Source organism: Heterodontus francisci, chromosome 12 (genome assembly GCF_036365525.1).
Source record: "Heterodontus francisci isolate sHetFra1 chromosome 12, sHetFra1.hap1, whole genome shotgun sequence".
NCBI lineage: Eukaryota > Metazoa > Chordata > Chondrichthyes > Heterodontiformes > Heterodontidae > Heterodontus > Heterodontus francisci.
This window is the reverse complement of record NC_090382.1, coordinates 100,908,381-100,931,863: the sequence shown is the minus strand read 5'-3', so window position 1 is coordinate 100,931,863 and position 23,483 is coordinate 100,908,381. Positions and strand designations below refer to the sequence as shown.

General features: G+C 43.3%; 1 protein-coding gene across 2 annotated transcripts in view; it reads left to right on the top strand.

The window, feature by feature from the left end:
* rad50 (RAD50 homolog, double strand break repair protein) overlaps positions 1-23,483 on the top strand; it is a 181,821-nt gene that overhangs the window by 72,414 nt on the left and 85,924 nt on the right. For both annotated transcript variants that reach the window (XM_068043937.1, XM_068043936.1), the window contains exons 9-12: positions 838-1,031; positions 1,782-1,988; positions 12,333-12,515; positions 14,317-14,474. In XM_068043937.1, the coding sequence (XP_067900038.1) occupies positions 838-1,031; positions 1,782-1,988; positions 12,333-12,515; positions 14,317-14,474 (742 nt within the window). The remainder of the gene's footprint in view (positions 1-837; positions 1,032-1,781; positions 1,989-12,332; positions 12,516-14,316; positions 14,475-23,483) is intronic.

The following is a 23,483-nucleotide window of genomic DNA, read 5'->3' as shown; positions in this document are numbered from 1 at the left end:
CCTCCTTTAGAGCAGAGAATGTTGAGGGGAGATTTGATAGAGGTGTTCAAAGATCATAAGTGGATTTGATAAAGGAAATAAAGGGAGAGTGTGTTTCCAGTGACAGAAGGAGTGGTAACTGGAGAACACAGATTTAAGGTGACTGGCAAAAGAATCAGAGGAAACATTTTTTTTACGCAGTGTGTTATGATCTGGAATGCCTTTGCCTGAAAAGGTGATGGAAGTAGATTCAGCAGTAGCTTTCAAAAATGAATTGGATGAACGTTTGAGGGGAAATAAATTACAAGGCTATAGGGAAGGAGTCGAGGAGTGGAATTAATTGAATAGCGCTGTCAAGAGCTAGCCTCGGCAGAAAGGGCGGAATGATCCTCCTGTGTTGTATGATTCAATGACTGTTCGATATGAACTCCCAGAAACCATTGGATAGAATAGAAACTCTAGCTGCAATTTGAAAGCGTCATGATTTGTGTGCATATTGGACAACTGGTAAAGGCTGCCCTCGCCCCATCCCCTCACCAAAAAAAAGAACGGCACATGTAGAGCTGTTCGTTGTCGTAAGTAAAGCCAGTAATTGGTTACAATTGCATGCATGTATATGAAAATGGTAGTTAATTGCTACATTGCCTTAAGTGATGTGACACAGTAAGGAAATCTAGAATTGACTGCACTAATTAGATATTATGAATGTTATGCTCCTAAATGAGGAATTTTGAAATGAATTTCCAGCAAATTTGATAGTCAATACCATAGATTGAAAAGAGAGTCGTGGAATTTTATTTCTGAAAGTAATTGATCAGTTTGTTTACCGGCTCCCCCACGCCCTTCCCTTGTTTTCAGGACGACTTCAGCTCCAGGCAGATCGTCAGCAGGAAAACATTAAAAAACGCGACTCACTGGTCCATTCTCTGGCAACGCAGCTTGAACTGGATGGTTATGAGCGAGCACCATTCAGCGATCGCCAGTTTGATAGTTTCCGTCGACAGCTGACAGCTAGGCTGGAGAGAGAGAAAGAAACGGCCAAGCAGCTACTGGTGAGAACATTTTTTGTTTCACAAAAGCATATTGTTTTCCTGTGTGATTCTCTGCTTTGGGTCTGTGGCATTGTACTTCTGTCACATTCAGACTAGCTGATGGGAGAAAGGGGGAGCATCCTGGTTTGCAATTCTGTTCCATGGTTGTCTGATGGGTGTGCTTCTACGAGGCAGATTGTTTCCCCAATCTTACCAGATGTATCAAATGTATTGTTTTGTGGCCTGCAATTAAGACCCCCAATTTTTAACCTGTCAATAAGCTGAGAAAGAATCATTTAAGCTTTTACTTTGTATTTCTAGTTAAGCCTCTTTGTAACAATCACAAACAAAAATTTGTAAAATGATCTTTATCTAAGTTGAATGTCCCAGACAGTGTTTATCCCTCAACCAACATCACCTAAAGCAGATGATTTGGTCGCTGTTTCATTACTGTTTGTGGAACCTTGCTGTGCACAAGTTGGCTGCTGCGTTTCCTACATTACAACAGTGACTACATTTCAAAAGTATTTAATTAGCTGCAAAGCACTTTGGAGTGCCCTGAGGTGGTGAAAGGTGCAAAGCTTTCATTTTTAACACTAATTATTTAGTCTAATGTTGAGCCAGACAGTAATTTGGATGAAATGTGAATTTTTTATTGGAAATGTGACGAAGTTTTGTTCTATTCGGGTAGCATTTGGTCCTGAATTGTCCAGAGCCTTCAATGCCCAACATAAACTGCTGCAATCATTCAAGCCTTGCTTGTCTTAACAGGGTGAATATGGAGAAAAAGAAGCTGCCAAGCAACAGCAGATTGATGAGATCAGAGATAAGAAGACAGGACTGGAGCGAACAATCGAACTGAAGTTGGATATTCAGAGCAAGAGACAAGTTGAGCTGAAGAATGTTAAAGTGGATCTCCAGCAGCTGGAAGGGTCTTCCGATAAACTGCAAGAACTGGACCAAGAACTCACTAAAGCGGTAATGCAGCAAAGAGACTCCACAAAAACATTACTCTCCAACTATTATGTTACTCATTCCACCATGCGCACTTAAACTCAATTAGGAAAGCTATTGTTGTGCAACAGATTTCTGAATTTAGAAACATTTGAGGCAGTACTGAGGGACTGCTGTATTGCCAGAGGTGGCGTCTTTTGGATGAGACGTTAAACCGAGGCCCCATCTGCCCTCTCGTGCACATAAAAGATCCATGGCACTATTTCAAAGAAGGGCAGTGTCCTGGCCAATTTTTATCCCTCAGTCAACATCACAAACACAGATTGTTTGGTCATCATCACATTGTTGTTTGTAGGAGCTTGCTGTGTGCAAATTGGCTGCTGCAGTTCCTACATTACAATAGTGATGGCACTTCAAAAGTACTTCATTGGCTGTAAAACACTTTCACACATCTGGTGGTCTTGCAAGTCTTTTTATAACAGAAATGTGACATTATGTTAGGAATCACTCGTTGGTAGAAAAAGTATATAGACAATAGCTTAACAATTTGGGTGAGAGGCATTCAAATCTTGAAAGAACAACCGAAAGATTTTGAACAGATGTACAAATAATTTTGGCAAGAAACATAACTGAACATGAAAATTAATTTGACCCAATTATTATCCGTTTTCTCATCTCATAGTTCTAGCACAAGCACTAAGCGCTTATTACTTAAGACGGTGGCAGTCTTCCAATAATGAACTCTGTATGATTAATGAATGGAGAGTCCATAAATTTTGTTTTGAGTATTGGAGTACCAATCATTTTTTTTCCTCTTTCCTACACTTTGAAAATCCTGGTTCCTTTCTGTGATGCTTGTGGTATCTGGATATCTCCTCATGGTGTATGACTTCCATTGTTGTAAAACCTGTTTGGCATTTAACAAAAGAGCTTTATACACCTCTCTGGTGGAAGTCTACTTTGGTAGCAAGAAGATCAACCATGATCTTATTGAATGGCGGAGCAGGCTCAAGGGGCCGAATGGCTTACTCCTGCTCCTATTTCTTATGTTCTTGTGAAATCCGAGAGATGCACTGGGTGAGCAACTTGCTGTGTGGACTCAAGTTCCAGGAAACACAAATGCCGTTGGTGCCTCTGTCTGTTTCCTTCAGGATCAGTAACAGAATTGACAAATGTAAGAGTTCACCACAAGGTCTGACGTTGACTGACCACAATAATTGTGTGACTAAGGCTATTGACGAATTGCTTTAGTGACATTATCAATCTTTCAAATGTTGAATTTGTGCCAGATCATAGAGTCATAGAATTTTACCGCACAGAAACAGGCCCTTCGGCCCAACGCACCTGCGCCGACCGTCAAGCACCCGTCCAAACTAATCCCATTTCCCGGCACTTGGCCCGTAGCCTTGTATGCTATGGTGTTTCAAGTGCTCATCCAAATACTTCTTAAATGGTGAGTATTCCTGCCTCTACCACACCTTCAGGTAGTGTGTTCCAGATTCCAACCATCCTCTGGGTGAAAAAATTCTTTCTCAACTCCCCTCTAAACCTCCTGCCCCTTACCTTAAATCTATGCCGCATAGTTATTGACCTCTCCGCTAAGGGAAAAAGTTTCTTCCTATCTATCCTATCAATGCCCCTCATAATTTTGTATACCTCAATCAGGTCCCCCCTCAACCTTCTCCGCTCCAAGGAAAATAACCCCAGCCTATCCAGTCTCTCCTCATAACTGAAATGCTTCAGCCTAGGCAACATCCTGGTGAATCTCCTCTGCACCCTCTCCCGTGCAATCACATCCTTCCTATAGTGTGGTGACCAGAACTGCACACAATACTCCAGCTGTGGCCTAACCAGCATTTTATACAGCTCCATCATAACCTCCCTGCTCTTATATTCTATGCCTTGGCTAATAAAGGCAAGTATCCCATATGCCTTCCTAACCACCTTATCTACCTGTGCTGCTGTCATCAGTGTTCTGTGGACAAGCACCCAAGGTCCCTCTGACCCTCTGTACTTCCTAGGGTCCTTCCATCCATTGTATATTTCATTGCCTTGTTAGACCTCTCAAAGTGCATCACCTCACACTTCTCAGGATTAAACTCCATTTGCGACAGCTCCGCCCATCTGACCAGCCCATCTATATCCTCCTGTAATCTAAGGCTTTCCTCCTCACTATTTACGACACCACCAATTTTCTTGCCGTATGCGAACTGACTGATTGCACCTCCTATATTCACGTCTAAACCATTAATGTACACTGCAAACAGTAAGGGTCTCAGCACCGATCCCTGCGCTACACCGCTGGTCACAGGCCTTCAAAATCAACCCTCTGCTATCACCCTCTGCCTCCTTCCACTCAGCCAATTTTGAATCCTATTTGCCAAATTACCCTGGATCCCACGGATCAAGTCAACTGCTTCCACGTTGAAACTAATCTGAGATTTATCTCGAATTAACTCTCATTGGAGAAGGTTGGTTGGTGGACTGTGACAGTACACATGTGGGACGAGGCCACTACTGAGGACCTGCTAATTGGAAACTCCACAGCATTCCTTGGATCTATGATCATCAGTATGATAACCCCCAAAGCACATGGCTGTCAGCCTACTGCTTTCAATGGCAGCCAACTTCCAACACCGATGCAATATAGAAACCATTGATTGAAGCAGTGTAAAAGAATGTAGTATGTGTGGAGGAAAATATCAGGAAATTAAGTGTTCCTGCTTCAAATTCTATAAATAATTACAGATGCGGGGTGGTGCGATGACAATAACTTTTTTATTCCCCTTAAAATATTTTTCTCACCCCAGAACGTGGCAGCCATTCTATTCATCAAGCAAGGGAATAGTTTTCTTTTGCAGATTTTTCTTGGATTTGTTGACGGCGACTGTCACTGCTGAGATCCACCCTGTCATCACCCATGTATTATCCAGAAGGACTAATTTGATAGTGATGGAGGAGGAACCTGGCAGTTCTCTCACAACAACAATCTATATTTATATAGTGCTTTTAGTCCCAAGGCACTTCACAAGGAGCATTATAAAGCAAAATTAGACACAGAGCTACATAAAACTATATTAGAGCAGATGGCTGAAAACTTGGTCAAAGAGGTAGGTTTCTTAAAGGAGGAAAGAGAGGTTGAAGGAGGGAATTCCAGAGAGTAGGTCAGCTGAAGGCACATCCAACTCCTTCCCCCTCCCCCGCCACCCATCCCAGGTGATAAGATCGAATGTAGCATCCTCACTGCCTCTCCTAGCTGATACCAACTAATCTATTACCGGACTGGAGGTGGAATCTGAGACCCTACTAGTAACAGGCTTGAACTTGCTGTGACATTGAGGGAACTGCAACATATAGTTTTAGAGCAGTTTTGTTGGCATCCTGGTTGCCATAGGTAGTAGCTTAAAAAGAAATTTCTACGATATTTCTTCACAGCAGCGCACAACATTCAGAACAGTTATTAATTAATCATTAAAGGTCACAAACAGTTTGTGATGGCCTTTAAGGAAGCAATTAGCATAATAGAATGCCATCTATTCATGATCACTCATATTTTGATATTAGAGCAAATTTTTTATATGTTGTGATTTCAGTAGAGTAAAGCCTATGGAGGAAGAGCATATGAAGCATATTTGGGGAAAAAAATGAGGGGGAAATTTCAGAAGAGTGCTGACAGTAATAGTTTTGATAAAAAGAGTGAGTATGTGTGTGTATAAGAAAAATGGAAAAGATTGCCCATTGGGTTAAAACTCTTCAGTGTTTGATTCAAGCTGTGATTGGGTTTCAGATCAATATTTGAATGTAACAATGCTGGAATTGAGTTCAATATTTGAATCCAGCTGTGATTGGAGTGAGGATTTATGTTGAAATCTAGCTGTGAGTGAGATCTGTCGTTGTGATTCGTGTTTGAATGTAGCTGTTATTGTTGGGATTGGGATCTGCATGCAAGTCCGGTTGTGATTGATGAGACTAAAATCTCCTTGTTATTTTGGTTGTCAATGAAATGGCTTTGAACTGTTTGGCCATAAAGCCACAGCACAAAACTCCCCATAATTTGGCCTTTGACTTAGCTGAATATGAGAGGCCACAGTAGAGGCCTGCTTTAAGTTGGGAAAACGAACCCGACCCGAAGTACAGCGGACCCGAGCCTGACCCAGCCCGACTACCTCCAATTTTGCCCCGTCCCGAACCCGTCGCTACTTGACCCAACACGACCATCCCTTTACTTACCTTCTTGACACCGAACCTGCCGGAAGCTACAGCGCATGCGCGATGATATCATAGTGACGTCAGTCGCTAACTGCGCAGACTCAGTTTCGTCCCGGACTCCCAGCTCGGGTAAGTGTTTTAATTTCGATACTTATCAGCAGAGCACTTACCGTGTGTGTCTGGCCCGGCCCGACCTGACTGAACCTGGACTCGGCCCAACCCGACACGAGCCCGAAAGCCGGCCCCGGAAAATGGGCCCGACCTGACCCGAACCCGACACATGTCGGGTCCCGTCGGGTTCAGGTCGGGTAGCAGGCCTCTAGGCCACAGGGAGGCTGGTGGAAATGTCACAGCTTTGTGCTGTCAATGGCAATCTCATCGGTGGGGGAGGGGGAGAGTTTTCCTGTTGTAGTATTATGAAGTTTTATTTCTGATCCATTCCAGTTGCATCCGATGTGGGAATGTTTAACGCTGAAGCTGGTGGCAATCCTCCTATTTCTCAACCACATGCTGCCCCTTGGCAACATCATCCGAAAACACAGCATCAGTTTTCACATGTACGCTGACGACACCCAACTCTACCTCACTGGCACCTCTCTTGACCCCTCCATTGCTTCTAACGTGCCATACAGCTTGTCTGGTATCCAGTACTGGATAAGGAGAAATTTCCTCCAATTAAATTTTGGGAAGACCGAAGCCATTGTCTTCAGTACCCACTACAAACTCTGTTCTCGAGCCACTGCCTCTATCCCTCTCCTTGGCAGCTTTCTGAGGCTGAACCAGACTGTTCATAAACTTGGGGTCATATTTGGCCCTGAGATGAGCTTGTGATCACACATTTATGCCATCACTAAGACTGCCTGTTTCCACCTCCATAACATCGTCTAACTCTGCCACTGCTTCAGCTTATCTGCTGCTGAAACCCTCATCCATGCCTTTTTATACCTTTAGACTTGACTCTTCCAACTCTTAGCCAACTTCCCACTTAATACCCTCTACAAATTTGAGGACATCCAAAACTCTGGTGCATGTATCCTAACTTACACCAAGCCCCGTTTGCCCATCACCCCTTTCCTCACTGACATACATCGGCTCCTGGTTAAGCAATATCTCAATTTTAAAATTCTCATCCTTGTTTTCAGATCCCTCCATGGCCTCACGCCCTCCCTATCTCCTCCTGCCCCAGAACCCTCTGAGATATTGCACTCCTCTAATTCAGCCTCTCAAGCAGTTTTAATTGCTGCATTGTTGGCCTTCAGCTGCCAAGACCCTAAGCTCTGGAATTCCCTCCCTAAACTTCTACCCCTCTGCTTGCCTGCCTGTGAACAACTTGAACTTGGGGTACAGGGCACAATTTCAAAATTTGCTGATGACTCTCAATTTGAAATTGTAGCAAACAATGAAGAAAATAGTGCTAGAGTTCAAGAGGACATAGACAGGTTGGTGGAGTGGGTGGGCATATGGCTGAGAAGTTCAATGCAGAGAAGTGGGAGGTGATGCATTTTGGTAGGAAGAATGATGAGAGGCAGTGCAAGCTAAATGGTACAATTTTAAATGAGGTGGAAAAAGCAAGATAGCTGTGGTTACTTATGCACAAATCTTGAAGGTAGCATGATGGGTTAACAAAGCAGTTTATAAAGCATATGGAATCCTGGGCTTGATAAATAAAGGCATAGAGTACAAAAGCCAAAAAGTTTTGCCAAACCTACATAAAATACGAGTTCAGCCCCAGCTGGAGTATCGTGTCCAATTCTGAACGCCACAGACGCGAAGGAAGGAGAGGGTACAGAAGACATTTACTAGAATGGTTCCAGAGATAATGGATTATAGTTACGTGGAAAGACTAGAAAAGCTGGGGTCATTCTTCTTGGGGTAGGGAAGACCAAGATGAGATTTGATAGAGGTGTTTAAAGTCATGAATGATTGAGATAGAGTAAATAAAGAGAAACTGTTTCCAACGGCTGAAGGGTCATTAAGCAGAGGGCACAGATTTCAGGTGATTGGCAAAAGAACCAGAGGCGACATGAAGACAAACTTTTTACACAACGAGTGGTTAGGATTTGTAATGCTCTGTCTGACAGGGTGGTGGATGTAGATTGAATAGTAACTTTCAAAAGGAAATTGGATAAATACTTGAACGAGAAGACAATTGCAGGGATATGAGGAAAGAGCAGAGAGTGGGACTAATTGGATTGCTCGCTGAAAGAGCTGGCATAGACTTGATGGGTTGAATAACCACCTCCCGTTCTATACTATCCATCTCCATTCATCTATATCCAGTTTTGTATTGGGATTGCCAAATTATTACTGAGGTAGTGAATTATCCTCAGTACCTTGCTCTATGGCAGCGAGGCCTGGACAACGTATGCCAGCCAAGAGCGACGTCTCAATTCATTCCATCTTCGCTGCCTCCGGAGAATACTTGGCATCAGGTGGCAGGACCGTATCTCCAACACAGAAGTCCTCGAGGCGGCCAACATCCCCAGCTTGTACGCACTACTGAGTCAGCGGCGCTTGAGATGGCTTGGCCATGTGAGCCGCATGGAAGATGGCAGGATCCCCAAAGGCACATTGTACAGCGAGCTCGCCACTGGTATCAGACCCACCGGCCGTCCACGTCTCCGCTTTAAAGACGTCTGCAAACGCGACATGAAATCCTGTGACATTGATCACAAGTCGTGGGAGTCAGTTGCCAGCATTCGCCAGAGCTGGCGGGCAGCCAGAAAGACAGGGCTAAAATGTGGCGAGTCGAAGAGACTTAGTAGTTGGCAGGAAAAAAGACAGAGGCGCAAGGGGAGAGCCAACTGTGCAACAGCCCCGACAAACAAATTTCTCTACAGCACCTGTGGAAGAGTCTGTCACTCTAGAATTGGCCTTTATAGCCACTCCAGGCACCGCTTCACAAACCACTGACCACCTCCAGGCGCGTATCCATTGTCTCTTGAGATAAGGAGGCCCAAAAGAAGAAAGAAAAAGAAAGAGTGAATTATCACAGATAATTCTAGCCATTTTAGTATTTTTTTTAAATTAAACTTGTTTGATTCAAGAATAAGAATCGACAACTGCCTAATCGCGTCCATATGCAAATCCTTTTAACATGGGTCTTTTAAACAACAACTTATATCTATATAGCGCCTTTAATGTAATAAAACATCCCAAGTTGCTTCACAGGAGTGTTATAAAACAAAATATGACACTGGGCCACATAAAGAAATATTAGGACCGGTGACCAAAAGCTCGGTCAAAGAGGTAGGTTTAGGGAGCGCCTTAAAGGAAGAAAGCGAGGGTTGAGAGTCTAAGAGGATTAGGGACAGAATTCCAGAGCTTAGAGCCTAGTCAGCTGAAGGCATGGTCACAAATGGGTGGAGCGATTAAAATCAGGGATACTCACGAAGCCAGAGTTTGAGGAACGTATATCTCAGAGGACTGTGGGGCTGGAGGAGATTACAGAGGTAAGAAGGAGCAGTGCTGTGGAGGGATTTGAAATGAAATTAAAATGAGATTTGCATTTAAAATAAATTAGACAAACAAAATAAGTGAAAGAAAGAAAAATAACTCGGGAAGCTTTAGAAAAGTGTAATCTTTTTATTTTCCTTTCAATCCCATATTCTTTCATCTGTGATGATTTTCTTGCCTGAGGAACCCAAGTCATTAAAAAGTGTAATAGAACATAGAACATAGAAAATACAGCACAGAACAGGCCCTTCGGCCCACGATGTTGTGCCGATCCTTTGTCCTCTGTCAAGGACAATTTAATCTATACCCCATCATTCTCCTTTATCCATATACCTATCTAAAAGCCGTTTGAAAGTCCCTAAAGTTTCTGACTCAACAACTGCCATGTCGGGTCACCATCTTAAAATCAGATGTACATCACTTTGCCACTCCAGATGTATAGAGCACAACACCAATACCAATTTATACAGCACTCCTGATCTACACAGCACACCATCATTCCTGATCTATCCAGTGCATATGTGCCCTCTTTTCCTGGACAGGAAATATGAATGGATAGAAATGTTTCCAGTGATTGAATCAATGTGCCCCATAACATTGATGACATGGAATGTCTGTTGAGGTTGCTCACTTGTGTTTGCACTCTGAATTTCAGGATCAGTAGTGCTAGTGTCACCCGAAACATTGTGGATAAATGGGTTGTGTCATGATAGAAAATTGCAAAGCTTGTCAGGGTTCAAAAATGTCCTGCGGTTTGACTGTTTGTGTTCAGGACTCTTGCCCACAGTGTCTGTCTTGGCTTTGCGACATTGTTGTTGCAGTGACCTCTGACACTGCATGCTTTGCATATGGAGTTAAGTGCTGGACAGGCTTTAGACAAAATTAAAAGCCTACACCTTGTACATGGTGTCTTGAATTTACAATCTCTTTTCAATGTACCTATGGTATTTGTTACACATAGAGATTGAAGGCTTTGTTGACCCGCGATGATGGGCTCAAATTTGTGGCTAACGATCAACTGTGTACTCTTTGGGTTTGGCCAAAAGATCCATTTGGTTGAGTTCCATTGGTGTGGATACAATCAAAAGCTCGATCATGCAATCTGCCAGTTCAGAGTCAGTAAAATCACACTCTTGGCCTTTGGCATGACAATGACTGGTCTATGGATTTGTTAGACTGTTGTCTGAATGACATGAATTCAAGTTGGTGCACTCGAAAATTAAGCTTGAGGCGTAATTGTGCTTCTAGAATGGACCAAATCTTTGCGGGTCCTTCTTTCTTTGTCATTGAGACTAGATGTGTTAAGATGTTTAGTCCTTCACTGCCAATAACTTTACTGCTTGTTTCTGTGGATCATCAATGGCTAAGTCATCGAAACAAAGCTTGACTCTCTGCTTGAAAAGAAGAAATTCAGAAAGCATGTCAGATGCTTTCCAATTAATAGTAGAAAAAGTGTTGCCATAATTGCAATAACTCTGTCATTGCACCTGTAGAAGAAAAGATAACTGTGCAGGGAAATAATAGAAAGACTTGCAGTATAATTTCTGAACAGACGTGGATGATGTGGTGCTGTCTTCTGCAATGAAAAAGTAGTTGCAGTTCCACTGGTGAACTGGTTTGGAGGTTGTGGCGCTGTTGCCGAATTCACTCAGCTCTGCCCACGAAGAGTGGATTTGGCATGAAGAAAAATCAAAGGCCCAAATCTGTAATGGGAATTTTCCTTCTTCTCCACTGGACTGGATCCTGTTTGTTAGATATTGAAGAAAGTAAGGTGAACTGTTTTGAGAATGCATGGGTTCTTTAAAGCATTCTTGGAGTCGTTGAGTGTTGCCCCACCATTGGCAGCCATGCTTTCAGTTGCCTAGGCCCTAAGCATGGAATTCCCTCCCTAATCCTCGTCTTCCACCTCTCTTTCCTCCTTTAAGTTGCTTTAAAGCCTTCGTCTTTAACCAAGTTTTTGGGCACTTGTCCTAATATCTCCTGATGTGACTCGGTGTCACATTTGGTCTGATAACTTCCCTCTGAAGTGCCTTGGGACATTTTACTATGCTAATTGACAGGAAGCTGGGTCATTATGTGGTGCATTGTAAAGGAATGAATGTGATTAAAGGGATAATATGGGGGTTCAGTGCATTCATCCATTAGAACTTGCGATTATGCAAACGTAATCCTGAATAGTTTTTCCTCTGCCTGAAGTCTTTCAGTTATAGTCCTCTGGGCTAATGCCAATGACTGATGTATGTAGTGTTTGAATACACACCTGCAATCAGATCCTGTATCCAGCAAGAACATTGTATTAAGCTAAGCATCCACCTCAACAGAGTGTAGTGGGAACCCATCTGCATGGAGGCTGGAAGATAGGTGCTGGAGCTTCTCAGTTAAAACATCTCAACATTGAGGTACACACTGGGAATGATCAGTGAACGGGCATTTGGGAGAGGGGTTATAAATTTGGCATGAAAAATGCAATACTGCAGGGAGATTGTTGGGACTGAGGAATTAAGTATCTTGGTGGCTCTTGTCTCCCATCTATCCATGGAATGCAAATAATCAATTTTTGGGAAATGAGATGTATAGTTAAACGGTGACATTGAAGTTGCTGATGCACATTTACTTTGCAGCGCTTTTTTATTTTCTCTAGTAAACATATCCCTAACTCTTCCAGAGACTTTACTCTTGTTCCTGAATTTATTGGCTGTTTAGGAGCATGACCTTGAATGTGCAGAAACCAGCAGCAATGTGGTGGGCTTGAAGACTGAATTGGTGGATCTACAGAAGAAGAAGGGGGACCTAGACAAATCCTTGCGGAAACTGGATCAAGAAATGGAGATGTTAAACTTGCACACTACAGCCAGAACTCAGCTGGAAATGCTGAAAAAAGACAAGGTAAATGTTTGCGCATCTGTGTCTGTCTCTTACTCCGACTATATATGGCGGTCAATTAATTGTTTTGTCATTAACAATGTGGTACTGCTTGATAATGTTGAATAATATCTATCAAAAGAAACTGTTGTCTCATGAAGCATTTGAAACATTTGTGGCAGATGACTAACAAATGTCATGACATTGTGTGAAGGCTAATGTGGTTTCTGTCATTGTCCGATGCTTTTCATATCGTTCAGTCTAATTTATTTATATTGAGCTGAAAGGGTTCCTTAACTGTACACCAAGTAGGGTGTAATGATTGGGTTTTTAAGGCTTGGAAGGTTAAGGGGTGATTTGATCAAAGTTTTCAAGGTATTAAGGGATAGAATAGATTGGGAGGAATTATTTCCATTGGTTGGGGAGTCCAGGATTAGGGTGAAGGTTCAAAGAATTAGAGCCAGACCTTTCAGGAATGGAATTAGGAAACGCTTCTTCAAGCAAAGGGTGTGAAAAGTTTGGAACACTCTTCCGCAAATGCGAGATCATTTGTTAATTTTAAAACTCAGATTGATAGATTTTTGTTAGCAAAAGGTATTAAGGGATATGGGGCAAAGGCGGGTATGTGGAGTTAAATCATAGATCATCCATGATCTTATTGAATGGTGGAATAGGCTCAAGTGGTTAAATGGCCTACTTCTGTTCTATGTTCCAATGATAAATTTATTGAACATTAAACTATATGTGGAGCAGTGCCAAGTATAAACAATATATTTGCAATAATTATAAAGTTTACTATTCCTGTCACTGAAGAAAGAGCAAACACGTTTTCTGTATTGGCCACCCTTATTAAAAATATTGATCTTTCAAGCACAGTCGTTCACTACTTGTGTGATTATAGGTTTACCACAAAACTTGCTGATTAGCTTCATAACCCCCAATGGCCTCAGATTGACTGGTGAGATGAGTGCACGCGGCCAAAGCCCACAATCTGAAATTGTTCATCAAAGGGACTATAATGAGTCATAGTCCTGCCCCCATCACAGTCCCGATCGTAGCTCCACCTCAGATTTGGCTGTCAATCAAACACATTATTTTGATGGTTTCCCGGGGTCACCTCAGATTTGGCTGTCAATCAAACACATTATTTTGATGGTTTCCCGGGGTCACCTCAGATTTGGCTGTCAATCAAACACATTATTTTAATGGTTTCCCGGGCTATCGATCACATGGATGGTTTGAATTGATAGAACTCGGCAAAAGAGCTGGAAAGTTATTTTGCTTGGACAGCTGTGCTTTTTTTTTTGTCCTGTCAAACACTTGCTGTTTCTTAGCTGCAGCTTAGCTGAGACCTACTTTGGTCAACTCGTTTTCAGCCTTTAAGAGTCAGCTCTTTGTTACAAAATAATTCCCAGTGGCTAATATACATGACACGTATTTACTTAGCCTTAAATTGACAGGAATGGAGCCTGTTGTGAATTTGCCAACAGAGCCGAGTTATTTTTCCTCGAAAGATACCCAAGCTTAACGTCTAGGATGAACTCCAGTCAAAAATAGTTGCGTTGATCAAAAAGGAGCTAGACAAGAATTTTATTGAGAATTGACTTTGTTTTTTTGCATTACTGAAACTTGACTCCAGATTCTTTGACTGGACCATCGCACCTTTTCCCCCTCTTTTGGAGTTAACTATTTTCTGAATCTCTAAAGCTGTGACTCTTTAGTTATTCCTTTACTTTAAGTTTGCTCGAATTACCTCTGATGCAAATGCTATTTTTTTTTTGCCTTTTATCATAGTTATGCAAATTTTAAATAATTTCTTTGTTAGGCTGACAAAGAGGAGCAGATCAGGAAGATAAAGTCAAGACATAATGAGGAACTGGTAGCACTGTTGGGGCATTTTCCAAACAAGAAACAACTGGAAGACTGGCTTCATACAAAAGTTGGAGAGATCAATCAGTCCAGGGATAAGCTATTTAAGATGAAGTAAGTACAGACACTAAGACTGCTGGTTTAGAATGTGGATCAAGATAACTGGTGTATAAAATAGTAGTATTCAAATATATAGCACAGTCTTTATAGATGGCATGCAAGATGCTTATGTATCGTGTACTCAGCGCACCTGTGCTTGGCACAACTGTATATTTGCATGGACTGTGACTTGAAGGGTTTGAGGTCTGATTCAGCCTCTCATTGAACTTGTCCTCAATTTGACAGTCCCTTACCTGTCCATTCTGTGCTGGTTCTGAAGTCTTGATAGTTAACTGCTGCAGCTGCATACCCCTTAGTTCTGACATGGACCAAATACTCAGATCCAATTACGGCTTCTTCCCGTGTAATTGTTTGAGCTTGCTTGCAATGAAAGATAATTCTTTAGGATCATATTGATGCGATGAAAACACACACACACCCTCCCTCCAAGGTATGGCTGGGGAAGGTTGCCCAACCCTTTCAGTAATTAAGTATCATTCAGTACAATCATGCTCTTTCACAATGAGGTTCAAGCATCTTAAATAATGAAACTAGTAAGGAAGCATTAAAAACTCCAGCCCAGTAGTGATATCAGATCATGTTCCTTAAGAAAATTGGCAGTCTCCTAGTGAGGGAGGGGGATGGGCAATGGTTGGCCTCAGAATTTTCAGCATCTAACATCAAATCTTGTTATAGGTGAGAGAGAGATCATCTGGGAACATTGAACCTGTCTCTTCTAGAAACATAGAAAATAGGAGCAGGAGTAAGCCATTCGGCCCTTCGAGCCTGCTCCACCATTCATTATGATCATGGCTGATCATCCAACTCAGTAGCCTGTTCCGGCTTTCACCCCATACCCTTTGATCCCTTTAGACCCAAGAACTATATCTAACTCCTTTTTGAAAATATTCAATGTTTTGGCCTCAACTGCTTTCTGTGGTAGCGAATTCCACAGGTTCACCACTCTCTGGGTGAAGAAATTTCTCCTCATCTCAGTCCTGAAAGGTTTACCCCGTATCCTTAGACTATGACCCCTGGTTCTGGACTCCCCCACCATCGGGAACATCCTTCCTGCATCTACCCTGTCAAGTTCTGTTAGAATTTTATAGGTTTCTATGAGATTCCCCCCTCACTCTTCTGAACTCCAGCGAATAGAATCCTAACCGACTCAATCTCTCCTCATATGTCAGTCCCACCATCCCAGGAATCAGTCTGATCAACCTTCGTTGCACTCCCTCTTTAGCAAGAATATCCTTCCTCAGATAAGGAGACCAAAACTGCACACAATATTCCAGGTCCATGTATAATTGCAGCAAGACATCCCTGCTTCTGTACTCGAATCCTCTCGCTCTGAAGGCCAACATACCATTTGCCTTTTTTACCGCCTGTTGCACCTGCATGCTTACCTTCGACTGGTGTACGAGAACCCTCAGGTCTTGCTGCATATTCCCCTCTCTCTGGCCATTCAGATAATTTGCCTTCCTGTTTTTGCTACCAAAGTGGATAACCTCACATTTATCCACATTATACTGCATCTGCCATGCATTAGCCCACTCACTCAACTTGTCCAAATCAATCTGAAGCCTCTCTGCATCCTCCTCACAACTCACCCTCCCACCCAGTTTTGTGTCATCTGCAAATTTGGAGCTATTACATTTAGTTCCCTCATCTAAATCATTAATATATATTGTGAATAGCTGGATTTCTAGCACCGATCCCTGCGGTACACCACTAGTCACTGCCTGCCATTCAGAAAAAGACCCATTTATCCCTATTCTTTGTCTGTCTGCCAACCAATTTTCTATCCATCGCAATACACTACCCCCAATCCCATGCGCTTTAATTTTACATATGGGACTTTGTCGAAAGCCTTCTGAAAGTCCAAATAAACCACATCCACTGACTCCCCCTCATCAACTCTACTAGTTACATCCTCGAAAAATTCTAGTAGATTTGTCCAGCATGATTTCCCTTTCGTAAATCCATGCTGACTCTGCCCGATTCTACCACTGTTCTCTAAGTGCTCTGCTATAAAATCTTTGATAATGGACTCTAGAATTTTCCCCACTACCAACGTCAGGCTGACTGGTCTATAATTCCCTGCTTTCTCTCTACCTCCCTTTTTAAATAATGGGGTTACATTAGCTACCCTCCAATCTGTAGGAACTGTTCCAGAGTCCATTGAATCTTGGAAGATGACCACCAATGCATCCACTATTTCTAGGGCCACTTCCTTAAGTACTCTGGGATGGAGATGATCAGGCCCGGGGATTTATCGGCCTTCAAACCCATCAATTTCCCCAACACCATTTCTCTATTAATACTGATTTCCTTCAGTTCCTCTCTCTCACTAAACCCTGTGTTCCCCAGCATTTCTGGTATGATATTTGTGTCCTCCTTTGTGAAGACAGAACCAAAGTATGCATTTAGTTGGTCAGCCACTTCTTTATTCCCCATAATAAATTCCCGTTTCTGACTGTAAGGGACCTACATTTGTCTTTACCAATCTTTTTCTCTTCACATACCTGTAGAAATTTTTGCAGTCAGTTTTTATGTTCCCCGCAAGCTTGCTCTCGTACTCTATTTTCTCCTTCTTAATCAATCCCTTGGTCCTCCTTTGCTGAATTCTAAACTGCTCCCAATCCTCAGGTCTGTTTTTTTTTCTGGCAAATTTATATGCCTCTTCCTTGGATCTAATGCTATCTCTAATTTCCCTTGTCAGCCATGGTTTGGCTACCTTTCCTGTTTTACTTTTGCGCCAGACAAGGATAAACAATTGTTGCAGTTCATCCATGCGCTCTTTAAATGTTTGCCATTGCCTATCCACCGTTATCCCTTTAAGTAACGTTTCCCAATACGTCATGGCCAACTCGCGCCTCATACCTTCGTAGTTTCATTTACTAAGATTCAGGACCCTAGTCTCAGAATCAACTATGTCACTCTCCATCTTGATGAAGAATTCTATCATATTATGGTCGCACATCCCCAAGGGGTCTCGCACAACTAGATTGTCAATTATTCCTCGCTCAATACGCAATACCCAGTCTAGGATGGCCTGTTCTCGAGTTGGTTCCTCAACGTATTGGTCCAGAAAACCATCCTGTATACACTCCAAGAATTCCTCCTCTATGGTATTGTGACTAATTTAATTTGCCCAATCTATATGCAGATTAAAGTCATCCATGTTCCTTTATCGCATGCATCTCTAATTTCCTGTTTAATGCCATTCCCAACATCACCACTACAGTTTGGGGGTCTATATACAACCCCCACTAACATTTTTTGCCCCTTAGTGTTTCTCAGCTCTACCCATACAGATTCCACATCATCAGAGCTAATATTCTTCCTCAATAATGCGTTAATTTCCTCTTTAATCAGCAATGCAACTCCACTGCCTTTTGCTTTTTGTCTGTCCTTCCTAAATACTGAATATCCCTGGATGTTCATTTCCCATCCCTGGTCACCTTGCAGCCATCTCTCCGTAATCCCGACTATATCGTACCCCATTACATCTACTTGCGCGATTAATTCATCCACTTTATTGCGAATGCTCCGCGCGTTACGGGTGTTAATGTGTTTTTTCTTGCATTTCGAGAGTTGAATTGTCTTGGGTTGACTGTCAGTGCTCCGGTGGTGTTTATGTGGCATTGTCCAGAATGGCTACCTGCCTTCGATTGAACTACCTCAGTTTCTACCCTTACAGTCAGATGGGCCATTTGAGATCTCCTCTCAGGCTCTCCAAAGACCATCAGGCCTGCCTTATTTTTTATTGTGAACTTGGAATTCTTAACCAACTTTGAAAACATTCCCAATTGCAGCCATTGTCGAACTTGGTTTCATTGGTGAAACATTTGTGAACTTTGACAACTTCAAATTAAATTTAAAACTTTATTACAGTACTGAAAAATGTTGATGATGCATGGCTGAAGTGCCTGGACCTTGTGGTAAATGCCAAGTAAAATGAGCAGTTGGGGAAGCATTGCTTAGATATTGTGCTTGAAAGGGCCCTGTGGTTACTCTCTCTCTCTCAAAGCTGTAATCTCTTCTGAAAGTTTCTACTATGGAGGAAATACTGTACTCAAAGGATAAGATCTAGTTCTTTTCTTTTGGGCCTCCTTATCTCGAGAGACAATGGATACGTGCCTGGAGGTGGTCAGTGGGTTGTGAAGCAGTGCCTGGAGTGGCTATAAAGGCCAATTCTAGAGTGACAGGCTTTTCCACAGGTGCTGCAGAGAAATTTGTTTGTCGGGGCTGTTGCACAGTTGGCTCTCCCCTTGCGCCTCTCTTTTTTTCCTGCCAACTACTAAGTCTGTTCGACTCGCCACATTTTAGCCCCGTCTTTATAGCTGCCCGCCAGCTCTGGCGAACGCTGGCAACTGACTCCCACGACTTGTGATCAATGTCACAGGATTTCATGTCGCGTTTGCAGACGTCTTTATAGCGGAGACATGGACGGCCGGTGGGTCTGATACCAGTGGCGAGCTCGCTGTACAATGTGTCTTTGGGGATCCTGCCATCTTCCATGCGGCTCACATGGCCAAGCCATCTCAAGCGCCGCTGACTCAGTAGTGTGTACAAGCTGGGGATGTTGGCCGCCTCGAGGACTTCTGTGTTGGAGATACGGTCCTGCCACCTGATGCCAAGTATTCTCCGGAGGCAGCGAAGATGGAATGAATTGAGACGTCGCTCTTGGCTGACATACGTTGTCCAGGCCTCGCTGCCATAGAGCAAGGTACTGAGGACACAGGCCTGATACACTCGGACTTTTGTGTTCCGTGTCAGTGCGCCATTTTCCCACACTCTCCTTCTCTCAAAGCTGTAATCTCTTCTGAAAGTTTCTACTATGGAGGAAATACTGTACTCAAAGGATAAGATCTAGTGATGTGACCTATTCAATTATTAATTCAGGAAGTCGCTCTGTCATCACCTCCATATTGTAGAGGGCTGTAAATGTCAATCTTTCACACACATTTATCGATTTGTTGCAGTTAACACCTTGTATTATTGTACCAGCAGGTTCCCACTCATATTGCTGTGGGAAGTGGGGACTTCTAGCACCTCTGGATTGCCACCAGGAGGAATGTGGTGGTATTGCAGCTGTTTGTATATTGCATGGTAAAATCCATATAACTGTTGGAAAGATACTTCAGTTCTTTGTGAAAGACTAGAGAATCCTCTGTCGTGTAGTGAAACGGTGGTTGCGCTGTTTTGTAATAGTAGCGATCCAATGTCATGTAACACATACTGTTATCAAGCCACCAATTTACTGTGACTAAATAAGTCTATTTCTATCTTGTGACATGGGATTTTGCAGATCGTCTTCTGTAGAATATGGGGATGACAGCACTGCGGGAGAGGAGGAGAAAGGGTCTGGGAGCATTCATAGATATAACAGAGGACTCTCAGCAATGGGGAAGGTCTGGAATGTACCAGCACTGGCTGGGAGGGCATTGGGGAATGGAGGACTGAGGAAAGGGTGAGGGTCCGTTCATACTTGCAGAGGGTCTCGTAGTCTGAAAACATTGGGTTGTGAGATCCTGTGATCTTCAGCATTAGGAAGAGGTGTGGGTGCAGAGGGTCCCAGAGTATAAAAATTGGCAAGTCATGCTGCAGCTGTACAGAACCTTAGTTAGGCCACACTTGGAATATTGCGTGCAATTCTGGTCGCCACACTACCAGAAGGAGGTGGAGGCTTTGGAGAGGGTCCAGAAGAGGTTTACCAGGACAGTACTTTGATGACTGTATCAGTGCCGTTTCCTGCTCCAACCCAGAACTGGAAAACTTTATCAACTTTGCTTTTAATTTCCACCCTTCTCTCACCTTTACATGGTCCATCTCTGACACTTCCCTTCCCTTCCGCGACTTCTCTGTCTCCATCTCTGGTGATAGGCTGTCTACTAATATCCATTATAAGCCCACTGAGTCCCACAGCTACCTCGACTACACTTCTTCACACCCTGCCTCGTGTAAGGACTCCATTCCATTCTCCCAGTTTCTCCGTCTCCGACGCATCTGCTCTGATGATGCTACCTTCCATGACAGCGCTTCTGATATGTCTTCCTTTTTCCTCAACCGAGGATCGCCCCCCCCACACTGTGGTGCCAGGGCCCTCAACCGTGTCCGGCCCATTTCCCGCACCTCTACCCTCACCCCTTCCCCTCCCTCCCAGAATCGCGACAGGGTTCTCCTTATCCTCACTTTCCACCCCATCAGCCTCCATTTCCAAAGGATCATCCTCCGGCATTTCCGCCACCTCCAGCGTGATGCCACTACCAAACACATCTTCCCCTGTCAGCATTTCGAAGGGATCGTTCCCTCCGCGACACCCTGGTCCACTCCTCCATTACCCCCACCACCTCTTCCCCTTCCCACGGCACCTTCCCCTGCAATTGCAGGAGGTGTAATACCTGCCCATTTACCTCCTCTCTCCTCACTGTCCCAGGCCCCAAACACTCCTTTCAGGTGAAGCAGCGATTTACTTGTACTTCTTTCAATGTAGTATACTGTATTCGCTGCTCACAATGTGGTCTCCTCTACATTGGGGAGACCAAACGCAGACTGGGTGACCGCTTTGCGGAACACCTCAACTCAGTCCGTAAGCAGGACCCAGAGCTTCCGGTTGCTTGCCATTTCAACACTCCCCCCTGCTCTCATGCTCACATCTCTGTCCTGGGATTGCTGCAGTGTTCCAGTGAACATCAACGCAAGCTCAAGGAACAGCATCTCATTTACCGATTAGGCACACTACAGCCTGCCGGACTGAACATTGAGTTCAATAATTTCAGAGCATGACGGGACCCCCCCCCCCCTTTTTACTTTTATTTTTCATTTCTTTTTTCTTTTTCCTTTTTTTAATTTCTTTTTTCTGTGTTTATTTTATTTTATTTCATCTTAGTTTGTTCAGTTTGCTAACCCACTGTTTTTTTTCATGTCCGTACTTGCTGCTGTTCAATTTTCAGTCCGTTAACACCCTATCTGTACTAATACTTTGTCTTTCAACACACCATTAACATATTGTTTGCCTTTGCTCCACGACCTTCTGGTCAGCTATTCTGTGACCTTGTCCTATTTACACCTTCTCCTTTGTTATCTCTTGCCCCACCCCTGCTTTACTTGCTTATAACCTTGTACATTTCTAATATTTGCTAGTTCTGAAGGAGGGTCACTGACCTGAAACGTTAACTCTGCTTCTCTCTCCACAGTTGCTGCCAGACCTGCTGAGTATTTCCAGCATTTCTTGTTTTTATTACCAGGATGTTGCCTGGTATGGAGGGTATTAGCTATGAGGAGAGGTTGGATAAACCCGGATTGTTTTCACTGGAATGACGGAGGTGGAGGGGCGACATGATAGAGGTTTACAAAGTTATGAGTGGCATGGACAGTGTGGACAGTCAGAAGCTTTTTCCCAGGGTGTAAGAGTCAGTTACTAGGGGACATCGGTTTAAGGTGCGAGGTGCAAAGTTTAGAGGGGATGTGTGAGGCAAGTTTTTTACACAGAGGGTGGTGAGTGCTTGGAGTTTGCAGCCGGGGGAGGTGGCGGGCGGAAGAAGGTACGATAGCGACGTTTAAGAGGTATCTCGACAAATACATGAATAGGATGGGAATAGAGGGATACGCACCCCGGAAGTGCAGAAGATTTTAGTTTAGACAGGCATCAAGATCGGCGCAGGCTTGGAGGGCCGAATGGCCTGTTCCTGTGCTGTACTGTTCTTTCATCTTTGTAACCTAACTTGTCATATGCGAAGCCCAAAGGATGGGGTGGGAGGATGGATTTTACACATTTACTTTAATGGAGGTAAAATTAATGTTGCACCCAGTCTGGTCAGTTTTCCAATGGATGAGTTTGGTTCAAATTGCCCCCAGTAGTATGTAATTCTGCTCCCTCCCAAACAAAAATATTTCTTTCTCAAACAAAATAATTTTTTTTCCTTGTCCTTCACTAATTTTCCTTCCCCTTTTAATTTGGATGTGCATTCCTGATTACAAGATTAAGCTTTCCACTGTGATCACCCAGTCACTGGAGACTCAAACTGCAGTTAGATGCTTGTGATTGAGTCAAATCGCACAAAAAAAAAGTGTTCCGTAGATATTGTATTATTTTAAATCCTTCGAAATTTATTGCTTCCCCTCTCTTAAACATTGTGTAAACTGAGTAATTGTCGCTGAGTCAGATTTGTGAGACATTTATGTGGCTTTACTTTTAGTTGGTCAATTTCATGGCATTTTGTGTTAAACATGATAGAAACTCCTGACTCTTTAATTTTAATAAATGATTTACAAACTGCAATAGGAAATGTTGAAAAAGTAGAAGGTGCATTGATGGTCCAACCCGATTAAAATTACCAACATACAAAGTTGAGGGGTAGGAAAAGATCAGCTGCTCTGTCAAACCTGCTTTTCAATCACAACACCATGACTAGACAGTTCTCTATATATCCCTCCACCATCGCCACCCCCCCCCCCCCCCCGCCAACCCCCATCGGCAGCCATGTCATCTCCTGGGAGAGGTGCAAAAACACAGGGAAAATTACCCTAGAAATCCCTCTCTGACCTCCTCAGGCAATCGACAACAGTCCAGGGGGTCACCAGGAGGGCGAGGTATTATTTATAAAATGCTTATATCTTCTATATAATGTGATCTCTGTCCCAGTCAAGAACCAGTCCAGTTCCTGCTTGAAGGCCTTCAGAGAGCCATTACCACTGCTCCAGCAGAATATTCCAGCGGCTCACTACTCTCTGGTAAAAGAAGAACTATCAAACATCCAGTGTTGTCCTACTCTTGCATAATTTTAAACTCATGTTCCCTGTTCCTCCCCAGTCTGTTAAAGTGGGCTAAAGTATGCAGCTCTTCAATTATTTTATAGACCTCGATCAGGTCGCCTCACTCTCCGCTGCTCTAAAGTATATGGACCCAAGCTCCTTGAGACTAATTAGGAGAATCTGAGGTTCTTCAAGCTCAGAATCAATCCTGTAACACTCTCCTGAACCTTTTACAAGGCTACTATTTCACCCACAAAGTTGGGG